Raw genomic sequence first — 14,691 nt, forward strand, 5'->3', positions numbered from 1 at the left:
GTATTTCTGCTAACGTTTTCTGGTATAAACTACGAAATAAACAAATCTCGATTAACTTTTTAAAATGGCGTAATATTTCGGCATCACATACTTCGTTAATTGAACTTCATTCCAATTTGAAAAAAAAATATGCAAATTGTTCTTCATAAACCACTAAGACTTGGCAGGAGACTGGGGTCTGCCTAAAGTCTACGCTCCACACAGATTTTCTTTTTTTTACTAACAATGGTCTACGAGGCTGCGATAAACTAAATTTGGTCTCACTGGGATAGTTACAGGAAATTATGCTGATGTTTATGTAATAGCTTTACTGCTGGGATTGTTTTGAAATGGCTACCAGGATTCTTGCTAGGATTTCTCCAAAGTTCATATCAGAAATCCTTCCGGGATTCGTGGTGGGATTCCTCCAGAAATTCCAGCTGCGATAATTCCAGGAATTTCTCAGAAAATTCATCCATGCTTAGTTTTTAAGAATTCATTCAGATATGTCTCCAAGATTTTTTGCAGGCATTCCTCCAGTTTTACCTCCGTAAGTTTTTTTTGTGATTGTTTTGAAAACTCCTGCTGGGATTATTTCAGAATTGTTTGCTGGTATTGCTGCAGAACTTTTCCCAGGAATTGCTACAGGTAATTCACCAGGGATGCATCATGCATCCAGAAGTTTGTGTGAGGATTTCTTTGATAATTCCTACTAGAATTACTACATTGATGATCAGATATTCTACCGGGGATTTATACAAAGGCTTTTCCAGAGATACCTTTAAGGATTTCTTAAACAAAATTTCTTTGGATGTCTTCAGTTTTTTATCCAGAACTTAATCAAACAATTTATCTCAGGGAATTTCTTTAGGATTGTTCTATATCCTTCCTTATAGGGCTTCTTATACGGATTTCTCGGGGGTTCCTCGTGGAATTCCTCCAGAACTTGCTACAGGATCAGCTTTTGCTATAGCTTCCGTTCGATAACTGGACTGAGCTCCCGGAGCTGGAGGCTATTGTTATATTTTGTTTTGTTTACTAATTTGCAAATTAACTAATTTGTAAGGTTAGGTTTCGTTTATTTTTGACGGACAACTGCTTTTTAACTGGATTTTGGCCCAGTTATCGAGCGCCCAGCTAAACAGCAGTCAGTTATCGAGCGGATGCTATATTCCGCCAGAAATTCTCCCAGAACTTCTAACTGCACTCAGCCAAACAAACCAAAGATTATCATAAAGTCCAACTTATGAAATGGCCTTTGAACAATTTATAACGATTAAAACGAATTTCATAAAATCGTTTTATGACGCAAAATCGACTCACAGCTTGGCTCTTCTGGACACTCAGCAATACGATATTCTAAAGCGTCGATAGCCGCGTGCGTTGAGCACGAGCTCAATGATCTCGAAGTTCATGGTTCGATTCCAGTCTGCATCATTTTACGATTTTTTCTGCTCTTTTCATAAGTTTATCTTATGTTATGACCTAACAAGCATAATCAATTTTCATAAGTTATTCTTATGGCATCCATACTTTACATTTATGACTAAATTTCATGACGTATGTTGATGATTTTCGGTGGTTTGACAATCCTCCGAATCCCCTTAAGATCACCTCGGACCCCTTGTAACGCATGTGAGACCCTCGGAAACCCCCAAAAATGTACCTGTAATGCCTTCAAAACCCGTCTAAAATCCCCTGAAACTCCCCGCAATGCTTCCGAAAATCCTCTCAGACCCACGAAAACTTCCCTAAAATCTCCTGGTACACCCCTGAAACGTCCCTACAACCTACCTTTGCTGAACCCTATAAACACCCCCTGGCCACCGTTGTATAAAATTTATTTTTAAAATTATTTTTTTTACCCAAGCAACACACATGGTTACAGAAGAGTCACGGCAGCGCATGTAAGGGTTGCACAGAAGTCACTGTGACTCAGTGCGCAACCCTTACATGCGCTGCCGTGACTGTTTTGTAACCATGTGTGTTGCTTGAGTATTCTTCATACACTTAGCCGAATTTACAGCTCTTTTGTCTACTAGGGCACTGCCTGGCACTGCGTAAGTGATTCCAATGGACTACTCACTTGGCACACACCCACAGTTGATCAACAGGAGTAAAACCATTTAATTTTGTAGGGAGAAAAGCATCTAAACTTGAATTACTTGAAATAGAAAGCTTTTCCCGAGAATATACATATTTGGTAGGCTTAATAGTGGTCACCATTGTGCAAACCACTACCAAATATGTTTTCAAATAATGTATTCCACCTCGAGAAATTTGCCTTTTGATGCTAGTCGCCACACAATATTCTGCGATTTACTTTTAGCGATTTTTGGCGCATAGAAGCTAGCGCCACATTGATCGATGCGGAGAGTAGGGAAACAGCCGATATAGTTGATTCATTGGCAGCTGCACCTAAACTTTGTACAACGCCTACATGTATTCTATTCTAATTCTGCTATATCGAACTGATTGCCTTTGCGCTGCTGTCACTTTTCTACCCTGTCCATGGTAGAATGATGAGCACGAGGGTGTTGATGTATGGCTCTTGTTTCTTTTCCAGTCCGATTGAGGATCAATGGATCATTGAAGCAGACTTTTTCACTACTCACCGCATCAAAACAAAAGCGCCACTGTATATGGACTGTCACACAGTGACAGCAGTCGAGTTACGTCAAACACACAAGGTTACGGTGGCGCTATCTGTTAATTTCATAGAGGCCGTTTTAGCTATTTTAGTGATCAGTTATGAGTTACCGTTAGACGATATCCAAGTTTCTGAGTCCCTTAAAGCATATGTTCAGAAAAGAGACGGGTGTCAGACGCTCTGGAGAGGAAGAACAACTGACGAAAAATTGTAAGTGCCAGGGCTCGGATCGAACCCATGACCATCCACTTATGCTGTGAACGTGTGACCACTACGCCACGAGCCCCGGCGTTGCAATAGTTATCGTCGTTATTAAAATTTCGTATGCACAATAGGGAAGTAGAACCATCTCGGCAGGGCTCCTATGTTGGGCACTTTTCTGCTATAATTCAGCCAATTTTGAACAAATTGACAGAATTTTTGGAACGCGGTGAGATACGTTTAGTATCTAGTCGTGTACAAAATTCCATGTTAATTGGTTTGGAATTGACTGAGTTACAGTGAAGAATGCCCAAAATACCAGCCACTGCCACACTCGCTCGCTTCCCTATTGGTTCTGAGTAGCTTTCCCACTTTTATGCACGTCATAGACGTGACGAACCAGCACAATTTTCATAGAGTGCATCAAAAAATCTCAAATTTTGACTGTTTATCAACCTGTTATATGTGCATCATTGGTACAAATTTGGGCTCGATTGAATAATTTTTCGTGAAGTTAGAGCCGTTTGGGTGAAACACTATTTTTTAGACAATTCATTTTTGAGCTGTCATATCTCGGAAACCAGTGAACAGAATTGAATGAATTTTTAACGTTTATCAACAATATATTAATACTTAATACAACGTTATAAAATGTAATATTTTCTCACGGCGAATTAAGTTATACCAGGTTGAAATTTTTACCCATATAGAGGAAAATAAGTCAAATTTACAATACCACACAAAAATTACTAAATGTGTTCTTCCTTTAATCTAAATAGCCCCGGTGGTGGCTTCGTGGTCGTGCGGCTAGTGTCACCAAGCATTTAGTCGCATTGTGCTATGAGCGCGGGTTCGATTCCTGCCGCAGCTGTCAGGAAAAGTTTTCAGCTGTGCCACTGGGCGTAGCATGCTAGTCCGTTGTCTAGTGTCGTGCTTCCTTCAAAGAGCGAATAGCTCACTGGAAGTACTAAACGTGTTCGTGTCTCTTTTTTAAATAGGCTCTAATATATCTGGTTAAAGATAGCATGAGAACAGAAGTAGCAAATCTTAGGATATCAACACTAAAATTTATTGACATTCACGTAAAAAAATTACATTTTATCGTGAAAAAACCAAAAAGTGTTAATCCATGATAACTTTTTCCAACATTCAAAAAATATCTATGTTTTAATAGTTTGTGAAGCATGTGTATATTGTTAGTGTACGTTCAAAATTTCATTAAATTCGGTTCACAGGTTTCCGAGATATGACAGCTCAAAAATGAGTTGTCTAAAGAATAGTGTTTTACCCGAACGGTTCTAACTTTGCGAAAGATTAATCAATCGAGCCCAAATTTGTACCAATTATGCACATATAATAGGTTGACAAACAGTCAAAATTTGAGATTTTTTGATGCACTCTATGAAAAGTTACAGCATGTTGAACTTTTTGGTGAGAGAAAAAAGTTACCTATCCCAAACATTTTGGCCATCCCCTGTATATAAACTGTATGCGTGAAAACAAACTTTTGTTTACGTTGTTCTGGAGTTCTGGAGAGCTAAAGCTGAGCGATTTGTATGGAGATTTCACTGTTTGCGTTTCATCCCGAATATGGTACAGTAGGTGTCCCTCCGCATTTTACTGAAAATTCGCAAAATCCCTCTTATGCCGCCTTTTGGAGGGCGCAGAAATATCAATAAAATCACCAGGGCGGTTTTCTTATAAAAATAATTCCTGAGGAGATATTTTCTTGCATAGGGTTTTGTACCATTTGGGCAGGTGTACCTATTTTGGGCACTTGTCGCTATAACTAAGTCAATTTCAAACCGATTGATTTGGAATTTTGTATAGAGTTAGGCACGTACAGTATCTAACTCTGTACAAAAATTCAAATCAATCGACTTGAAATTGACTTGATTATAGCGGCAAGTGCCCAAAATAGGTACACCTGCCCAAATGGTACAAGACTCTATGTATGAAAAAACAAACTTTGGTTGTTCTTCTTATATATGCGAAAGCGTTTATACTGGGAGATAACATTTTTAAAAGCTCATTAATCACTTATTTGATTACTTATTTGATTATAAACAGTGTTGTCGTTTCGTAAAATGGCTCATTTGGTGCAACTTCTCCTTGTCCTTTCATATTCAAAGATAATTAAGCATGTTGTTCTCTTATATCGTTTACGCTTACCACGTGAATTCTTCATTACACCAACATAGCTAGCCATAAAAATGTTTGACAATTCACAGGTCATTTTGACAGACCACACACATGCACGAAAAAGACGGATAACATAATCTATTTTATCGATCTTGTCGCCGTTCTTTTCATGCTCATGTTACATCCGTCAAAATGACCTGAGATTTGTCAGTCATTTTGAGGTTAGGTTCGTTGGTGTAATGAAGAATAAACTTACCTCGAATCTATCGCTGAATCGTACCCGTTCAGCTCGTGCGAAGCGCCACATGGTAGCGAGTAGAAGAACCTCGTCAGCTAAAACGATAAAAAGCACATGAAGTTTACATGTTCGATTTCAGCACAAAAGAAGCTTTATCTCGTTTTGCTCAAGCTCCGGTTACCCACCTGTTGCTTGAACTGTGCCGTTGTCAATGTGTAGAGCACCGGGTTCAGGGCTGAATTCACCGGAAGGACCAACACAGCTAGCCACGCGTATAATGATGGAGAGATCTGGACGCCTGGAAATGGTGAAGAATAGGGAGTTGAAAAAACGATTTGAATAATTTAGGAATAATGCGCATAGGGAGAGATCACAAAAAGAATGATTCTTTTCCGTTACGATGGCATAGGAAAGGAACAGTTATAGTAGTCTGTATATCTACTGTAGTTGGACTGATTAGGCTTGATAAATGGCTCCTTTAGGTGTGCTATTTCAAAATGTTGGGGCTACGGGGCTATTCCAACATGGAGCGGCTTTTGCCTAAAAGCTGGCAAAGCTATTCGAAAGGAAACGACCATTTCCGGTATCACTCGAAGTTGCAACGGAAATTCAATGCGTGTGCTGCACATTTTGGCAATCAGCCATGGTTGCTTGAGGGTGCTTTCTATTTTAGTGTTCTATGTTTAACTCATAGAATCGATGGAAGTACACTGTGATAGGGAGCCATTTTTATGTACCTACCAACTGTTGATTTTTTATAAACGTAGTACTTTACAGGTTCTTCTTCTTCTTAGTGTAACGTCCCAAGTGGGGAAAATCCTGCTTCTCGTTTTGGTGTTCTATAACAACTTCCACAGTTGTAAACTTGCTCTGCGATGATCATTGCACATGTATATATCGTGCTGCCGGCACGGAGATATTGTATGCCCAAGGAAGTCAAGAAAATTTCATTTATGAAAAGTTCCAACCGACCGGTAATCAAACTCGTCACCCTCAGCATGATCTGACTCGTGCGCATATCGGTTATGTGTTTATTGGCAATGTGGGCCCTGCCCAAGAAACAAAACAAGCTGAATAACAGTTTTTTAAGCTAAAGCTTGCTTAAGAGTGTTTTGTTCCACTCTTGTACAGAACAAATGTTTGTTGGGTGGTAGCATTTAGTATCTACTATTATTGTTTATCATAATAAACAACCTCTTTTACATACTGTGTAAAATAAGAATGCATCGGTAGTAATAAAAAGTAAAAACAAAACTATCAATTACAATTGCTCACATTGTACAACACGAAAGCATGCTAGAAGCAATTACCCGAAAACAGAAAATAAAACCGAATTAAATAAACTTGATTCATGCTTTGATCCAGCCATGGAAACATGCTGCAGATATTCCGCGCAGCATGAATTGTGTAGGCAAACCAGAAGGGGTTCTTCAGTATCACACAGCCCCAAGGTCCACGAAAGTTCCACTCCCAGACCCGGAAGCAGTGACAGAAGCAGCAACAGAGGACATAGTTAGTTTACCGTAATTTACTTTTTGTATGGTGGTGTCGTTGTCGTGCTGTCTACCCAAACGTACAATCAGGGCAAAACATCGTGTTTCCAAACCGGAGAGGATATGGGGTTTGTACCCGACCAGAAGCACCTAACAAGATTATAACAAAACTATTACAACCATTGTTAGAAATAACAGAATTTGATATAATTTTGTTGTAAGGATTCTCATATGTGAATGACCATAACAAAATTGTAACAAAATTTGTTATTATTTTAGAAACAAAACTATAACAAAACTTGTATTATTTATTCAAACAGGTATGCAACAAAATCTGTTACATTATGCGTAATTAAATAATTGCCTATAACATAATTTCGTAACAGATTTGTTATAATATTTGCTATGATTTTTGTAACAAAATAATTACAAAATTTGTTAGATTTTTTGTATTGACGCAAAATAGTATGATCATTTTTGTAATATTGACCACTCGAGAGAAAAGATTTAAAACAAAACGTATAACATAGGTAGCATTCATTTATAACGTAACGCTAAAATCGTCATGTTTAACACCCCCTCCTCTTCCTCTTCTTCTTTTTAGTATGAAAGTGCTAAAGTTTTTGCATTGACCGTATCCCGTATCGCTCGATTGTACTTCCCCCTCTTTCTTGAGCGTTACGTAGTTTGTGGACGGCGTCATATTTGTTATGAAAAATATAACAGAACTTGTTATTTAGTTTTAATCTGCCAAATTCACAAACAATTAAGTAGTGTTTTGAAGCTATCGTTATGCGATATCATTACAGCTTGGAGCTGTAGTAAAAACAAGCTGTTGGGTTGTCAGGTGTAAACAATACCACAGAGAACTGACATCCAAGTCCAGTTCCGAAACTTTGTAAGGAATTTAACGGCCATTTGAAATCGGCAACACAAGTGGCAATTAGCATGGCGCTGCAATCGGTTAATTTCCCATACTAATTTAATTCACCACTTGAAATGTTTCAATTCACCACTGACTGTGGCAATATGGTGTTTGGTGGCGTTAGTGTTGTCATCGTGTATTGGTTTGCAACCTTACTCAAGTGAAGATTCAAATCCTTACACAATTTTCCAAATGAAATTTGTTCTAGCCTGGATGTCTGTTCTCTGTGACAATACTATCAAAACAAACTGTAAGCTGGATACCTATATAGCTGCGAATCAAATGCTTCACAGGTATCTGTTTTCTATTGTTTTGGGATTCTTTTATTGCACTCTAATCAACATCCGGAATAGTTGCTGGATGATGTGCCAATCGAATAAAAATCCAACCATCAAAACAGCTGCTTTTATACAGTTCATTTTGTAATGTTGCAGCGCTTTGTAGCGTTCTTTAGTAGAAATTGGAGGGCCGGCGGAAAAAAGGCTAACAGGAAAGAAAAATCTTCTCTAATGAACTACGCGTAACTCCGAAACTGTGGGAAAGCCGCGTAGAGAAAGTCGTGTAAAAGTGAATCCGCTATATAGCGAACCTGCGCGAAATCGGTAAACGACAAAACTTTAATATCTCGGTTTCGGGCGAAACTTAGCTAACGTATTCAGCATAACAGTAAAAGTGTTTTGACGTGAGAAAAGATCGTTTGGTTTCTAGAGTAACTTTTGAGAAGGGTATTTTTTTCTGCGTGAACAAGTTCAAGGCAATGTGGCCGACAAAACCCTCATGATGAAGATAACAATTAACAAACCAGCTGATAATACCCGAAATCACCCTATGTAAAACGATGGATATTGCATGTGCTGTAATTTTGGTCCATATGAACAATTTTTCCGTTACATGGAACTTCAAAAACTTTTGACTTGAATTTTACACAAATGACGTATCTTTACACACGAAAACATGAGATCTATTACAGAAAATACCAAAACAGTAAGAGGAATTAAATAATTATTATCATTAAAAAATGCCCTCTATGCTACTAATTTTGTCCAATTCAATCATGGAATTTGTTTATTCTGCCTATTTTACTTCGACCTTAGGGAGCATCCATTAACCTTTCAGGACGCGCGCCAGTTTGATCCTGAAACTGCACCGTGCTCGCGCCGTATACGACGAGCGAGGTTTTCTGGTGTTGTACTTTTTCCATCGGCGCGCGTCCTGAAGGGTTAAGTACGCAACGCTAAAATTGGAAATTTTCAACCCTCCCTGCCTCCTCCAAACGTGACAATATACCTAATGGATGACCGCTTATGTGACGGATTCAATTTAATTGCTTAAAATAAAATAAAATTTTGAGCATAACTAAATTATATCTAAAGTTGTTATCATATCTGCATATGATTTTTTTTTTCTGTTCGGGTGAGCCACTGCGACCAGTATTTTGATCTTTTGTGGCATTACCCGTATCCTTAGTATTTAGTGCATGTCGTACTACTCCATTGTCATTGAGAGGCAATGAAGCATCGATTTCTGTACAGTTCCTGTTTTGTTATCCCAGAGGTACAAGAAATAGATTGCGATAAAAAGGTCCCGTTATCATAGAGATTTAAATCCCAGTGAAAGAGCGCCCCTTATCAAACACAATCTATTTGAATTCTGAGAAGAACAAAACGGTGGTACTGATATTTATCCATGCATCGGAACTCTAGCCCCATCCATGTCTTGCTTCTAGTTTAGTCCCAGGACAACAAAGAAAAACCCGGGACTTTAGGCTAGTTGCAAAACTCTGTCAAATTAGAGAATGTGTTCTGCAATAAGAATGCACGTGAGTCCTTGAATTACCAGAACTTAACAGTCCTTGATAGGTTAGTACGCAATTAGATACGTAAAGCATGTTTGTTTTCCTAACATCAAGTGTAGTCTCGGGTGGGCAAAGTCCGATTCTTTAACTATCAGCAAGGCAGAATAAATGCAATTTTAGAAACTGTCACCAGTAACAAGGACTTTGTACCATGAATCCTTATTACCAAAACACATTACCCCAACTTGACAAACCGGATGTCACTAGGGTTCGGTTTGGTAGATCTTGAACCGTAACGCAACACATAAAGGCGATCTACCTACGTTACGGGCTCCGTTAAAGATCGAGCATATTTTAAACCCCCTCAACCATTCATCCATCAGCACGGGTCGCCTGACACCTTGGATTGGGGTTCCCTGTTTAGTGGACTTTTACCCCGCCAATTGAGACAACCGCTACCGACACTACACAGCTATCTAGGCTGATCGGGAAAAGAAGTTAATATTGATGATCAACTTCATACGGACCCGAACAGCCGTCATCTGCATATGATATAATTGTGATCGATTAAAACAAAATCTTTAACGACAAATCAAGTATATTATGTGTCAACGAGCTCAATGTGACGTCATACAGCCCCGTTCGTGTACGTCTGACATACGAGGATTTGAATGACGAAACTGGAAATACATAGAACCAGTAAAGCTTCTATCACCACTCTCTTCAAGAGCCGTGATAGCCTCATTGGTAGAGGCGCCAGATTTCTACCGATGGAAGGTGTCTTGGTTCAAATCCCGTTCGGATCCAAAATTTTACAACGTTCTGGAAACTATTTTTTATGTTACTAACTTTTTCTAAAAATAGAATAATACACTTAAAAATATTTACCCAAAAAATGAGTATAAAAATAGTTTTTACCCTAATAGGTGTCAAAGGGAATTATAACACAATTTGTTATAATTTTGTTAAATTCTATCATATTTCATGGAACAAGTTTTGTAATATTTTTGATATGATCATAACACAAGTTATTACATTTTTGTTCTTTTCAGTAGGAAATTTGTTAGAATTTTTGTTATTTTAACTACTAACGGTACATGTTTTATAACAACCCTTGTTATAAAAAATTATTGTTACAAAATAACACAGCTTGTTATAATTTTGTTATGTCCATCTAGTCGGGAAACTGTAACTGGGACGAGCGACGAGCGTGCCTCTCGCAGTTGCAGTTGGGGCAATTTTGGTAACGAGCAAAAATCGAGAGAACATAATATATGTGGGTAATGTCATTTAATTTATGGGGACTTTTTTTTGTGCTCATTCCGGATGCAATGGACTACCCTTGGGTGGTTTAGATTTGAATTGCTTCCTAGTGCAAGAATAGGTTAACAAAGTAGTGGGTTAGAACGCGGAATATGCTCTCTGCTACAAACAGAACACGTATAACATATTCCATATATTCAGATTTATCTGTATGATACAGATTTTTGAGCATCTGTACAGATTGCGTTTAAAGGAAATACAGATTTTTCATTTGTATGTATAGGATGCATATTTTACACCCAAATTTTATATGGGACACAGATTTTTGAATGAGTGATACAGAAAATCATCTGGCATCGCTGATAACAGCGTGTGTTCTCTGAACTGAGACACTTCAACATAAAGTTGTAGGTTTTTTAGTTAACACTTCCTTAAAAATAATGCGATATCAATTATTCACGAAAAGTTGCAGTTCATCTATACAGTTTTTGATTATTTATGAAACTTTTGTTATGTAATATTTCTTTCATCTCTACATAGGGGAAATCACCTATTCTCGGCCGTTTTGTTCTCTTCGTCTTGGGGGATTTATTGAACCCTATTGAACTCAGAGTTGGTCTCAAATCCTTCCCAACTAAGCTGAATGATATGGCCAAGTTTCAGGCACCTTGGGTGACAAAACCCCCCATGGCGAAGAGAACAAACCTGCCGATAATACCCAATGTCACCCTATTTCTCTTTTGTTAAGATTTGATTTTAAGATTATCAATTGTTTATGCGGCATTTATATTTTAGCCAAAATTATTGCGATGCACTATTGTTTTCCATTAATTTCTTTACATGAAGTAATATTGAATAGTACATTCTCTTATGTACAGTATTGGTATGGAATAGCTCATTCTTTCTCTTTTTATCCAAGGCATAAAAAGTGCATAAATTGAAAGTGCATAAATTGAAAAAACATAAATTGAAGGTGCATAAAAATAGCTTGCACAAAGGGATTTGTGATTACATAGAGAAACTTCTAAAAGTATACAATTAATGCACTTGTAAATTATCGTTAACCAAATAATGATATGTATACTGCAAAAATAACATTGTTACACATATTACGATACTATTTAATTCAGTGAGGTTTTCAGTCAGTACCCACAAACAAACTCACATGTATACGTACCAATCTGTAAAAAAAACCATGTTTTGATATGAAAACTCAACACTAATAAAGCATTGTCTAGTTAGAATCCGGACGCAAGGTATAATTTATTGTGACGCTCTAAATGATCATTATCATCATTCTTTCACAGCAGTCTGATCATAAGTTAATCTTCTTTTAATGGTGAACATTTCATCCATTTTCTTACAACGAGTAAAAAGTTTTTTCAGATAGAAGACAAGAGAAAGAAAGATATCTTACACAAACACTTTGAAAATTCAGCGTGGTCAGGTACGAAAGTCTGCGAAAAATGTTAATATCTCCAAAACCATTTATGTGTGATGCGTTCAGATACTGTTAACCATATCATATGGAGCGGATCTGGTGTGATTGTTATCACGCCGAGGACCTGGGATCGAATCCCACTCCCGACAAACTCACAACAATGTGAATTCTTTCTTCGGAAGGGAAGTAAAGCGTGGGTCCCGAGATAAACTAGCCTAGGGCTAAAAATCCCGTTAATACCCGACTAGAAAATTGTAACAAAAATATAACATAATCTTAACAAACCATGACATGTATAACTCATTGTGATATAATTATAATCAACATCCTTGGTGTTTTCAAAATACTTGGTATAACTAAATTATAACACATAAACGTGTTATAATGTTGTTAGATATCTCATTATATTATAATTTTGTTTTGAGTCTTCGACATTTGAAAAATAATGTTACAAAATTGTAACAAGTTTTGATAAAAACTAGTAACCCTGAGGCAAGAATTCATATCACATTTTGTTATAAGTTTAATATGATTACAGCAAAATAGGTTATAATCTTTATTAGACCAGTGTACTTTTTGTTACAATTTTAGTTATGTTAACATCATCCTGCATCTAGTTTATAACATTTTTTTTATTCCTGTTCGGGTTTGTCACTGCGACCAGTTTTTAGATCTATTGTGACATTACCCGTATCCTTAGTGTAGTGCATGTCGCATTACTCAATTGCCATTGAGGGGCAATAAAGTATCGATTTTGATACAGTTTTTGTTTTGTTTTCTTAGAAAACAAAACAAGAGTACTGATATTGGCCATGCATCGGAAACCTAGCATCACCCTTGTTTTACTGCTAAATTCTCCCCAGTAGGACCCGGGTTTTAACATTAGCAGCAATGACATTCCAATGATGGAACATTAGAGTGGGTCATCGTTTATATGGAAAAATGAAAAATTCAATGGTATACCATCAGATCAAAGCTTTTTTGATCCCATTTCAGGACCCAAAAAAGTGTGCAAAATTTGAGCACGATCGGTTATGTCTACGTTTTGCGCATCGCGATTGAAGTTTGTATGGGGTTTTACATGGGAAAACACACTTTTTTGCATTTCTCTCATAACAAGCTCGAATGTTTCTAAAACCATGTAACCGATAAAGCTAAAACATAGCCTATCCTGAAAAACTTTGTCGAAGACCGCAAAGTGATCTGATGCTTATGAAAAAAGTTATAGCGTTGGCATTGCTTGGCGAAACAGCATGATTTTGTTGCTATTGTTATTTCTTTACATGTTAAAACATAAACACATGGATGCGGTTATAACTATTTTCACAAGCATCGGATCGCTTTGCGGTCTTCAACAAAGTTTTCCAGAATATCCTAGGCTATCATTTTGCAGTATCGGTTAAAAAGTTTCAGACAAACTTTTTCAACTTATGACAAAAATGCAAAAAAGTATGTTTTCCCATACAAAATCCCATACCGTCAAGGCACCATTCACCGTGGATCTAAGAGGATTCGGGGCAAATAAGGGCTGTCATTTGACACTAGTCTTATAAACATTGTTGGTGCCGCTTTTAATTGCCTTCATTATAGGTTAAAATTAAAGCAATATCCACAGAAGAAGACAATTTTTCACAAAATTTGGTGATATAGTACAATTAGTAAAGGGTAGTAGGGTCGCCTAATTCCGTGGTAGGTCACCATTCACCGTGGTAGTAGGGACCCATTCACCGTGTATGAGAAATATTATTCTACTTTGTTTAAAAATGATCAAAACAACCCAGCCAAGGGAATTTTCTTCGTGTAAATTCATTTCAAGTAATAACTTGCAAGATTTCATTAGAAAAACGAATGTTCAAATTTTCGATTTTTTTTCTACATATATGTGGGAATATGGGGCACGGTGAATGGAGACCATTGATTTTTAGGGTACCCATTTACCGTGCCTTTTTGTTTCAATTAAAAAGTACAAGTAATCGTACTTTCTTGTTAAACTTACTTCGGTAATGCAAAATACATACCTGATATGTGAGTTTAATTGCTTCTTGGTGGAATAAAAACGTTACTACATTTAGTTTATCGCTTAAATCACCTTAGCGCAGTTTTCGTTTTTTCACTATGAATGCAGTGAACGAGCAGAAATCCGCTCCATATAAACACACTTTAGTGTCAAAATGATACTTTTAAATGTTTTTAATGAGCGTTTTGACATTATAACAATACATTAGTGTTGTATTGGTGAAATTGAAGGGAAATTGTCATATCATTCAATCATAATATGGAAATATTGAAAAACTATTCGAAGGCACACGGTGAATGGAGCCCCCACGGTGAATGGCGCCTTGACGGTACAAATTTCAATTGCAATGTGCAAAGTGTAGACGCAACCGATCGTGCTCAAATTTTGCACAGATACTCAGGCCCGAAACGGAACCAAAAAAGCTTTGATCTGAGAAAACGGTTCCGATGACCCACACTAATGGAACATGTGTTCAGCAATAAGGATTCTAGTATGTTCCTTACGTACTAGCACTTTCCAGTCTTCGAAGAGTTAGTACATACATGGA

General features: G+C 37.3%; 1 protein-coding gene across 1 annotated transcript in view; it reads right to left on the reverse strand.

The window, feature by feature from the left end:
- Window positions 1-14,691, reverse strand: part of LOC134292243 (relaxin receptor 2-like) — a 166,462-nt gene that overhangs the window by 35,187 nt on the left and 116,584 nt on the right. The window contains exons 13-14 of the mRNA XM_062861234.1: window positions 5,396-5,508; window positions 5,229-5,305 (exon numbers count right to left, since the gene is read on the reverse strand). Coding sequence (XP_062717218.1) covers window positions 5,229-5,305; window positions 5,396-5,508 — 190 coding nt within the window. The remainder of the gene's footprint in view (window positions 1-5,228; window positions 5,306-5,395; window positions 5,509-14,691) is intronic.

The sequence above is a fragment of the Aedes albopictus genome, chromosome 3 (assembly GCF_035046485.1).
Source record: "Aedes albopictus strain Foshan chromosome 3, AalbF5, whole genome shotgun sequence".
NCBI classification, from domain to species: Eukaryota; Metazoa; Arthropoda; class Insecta; order Diptera; family Culicidae; genus Aedes; species Aedes albopictus.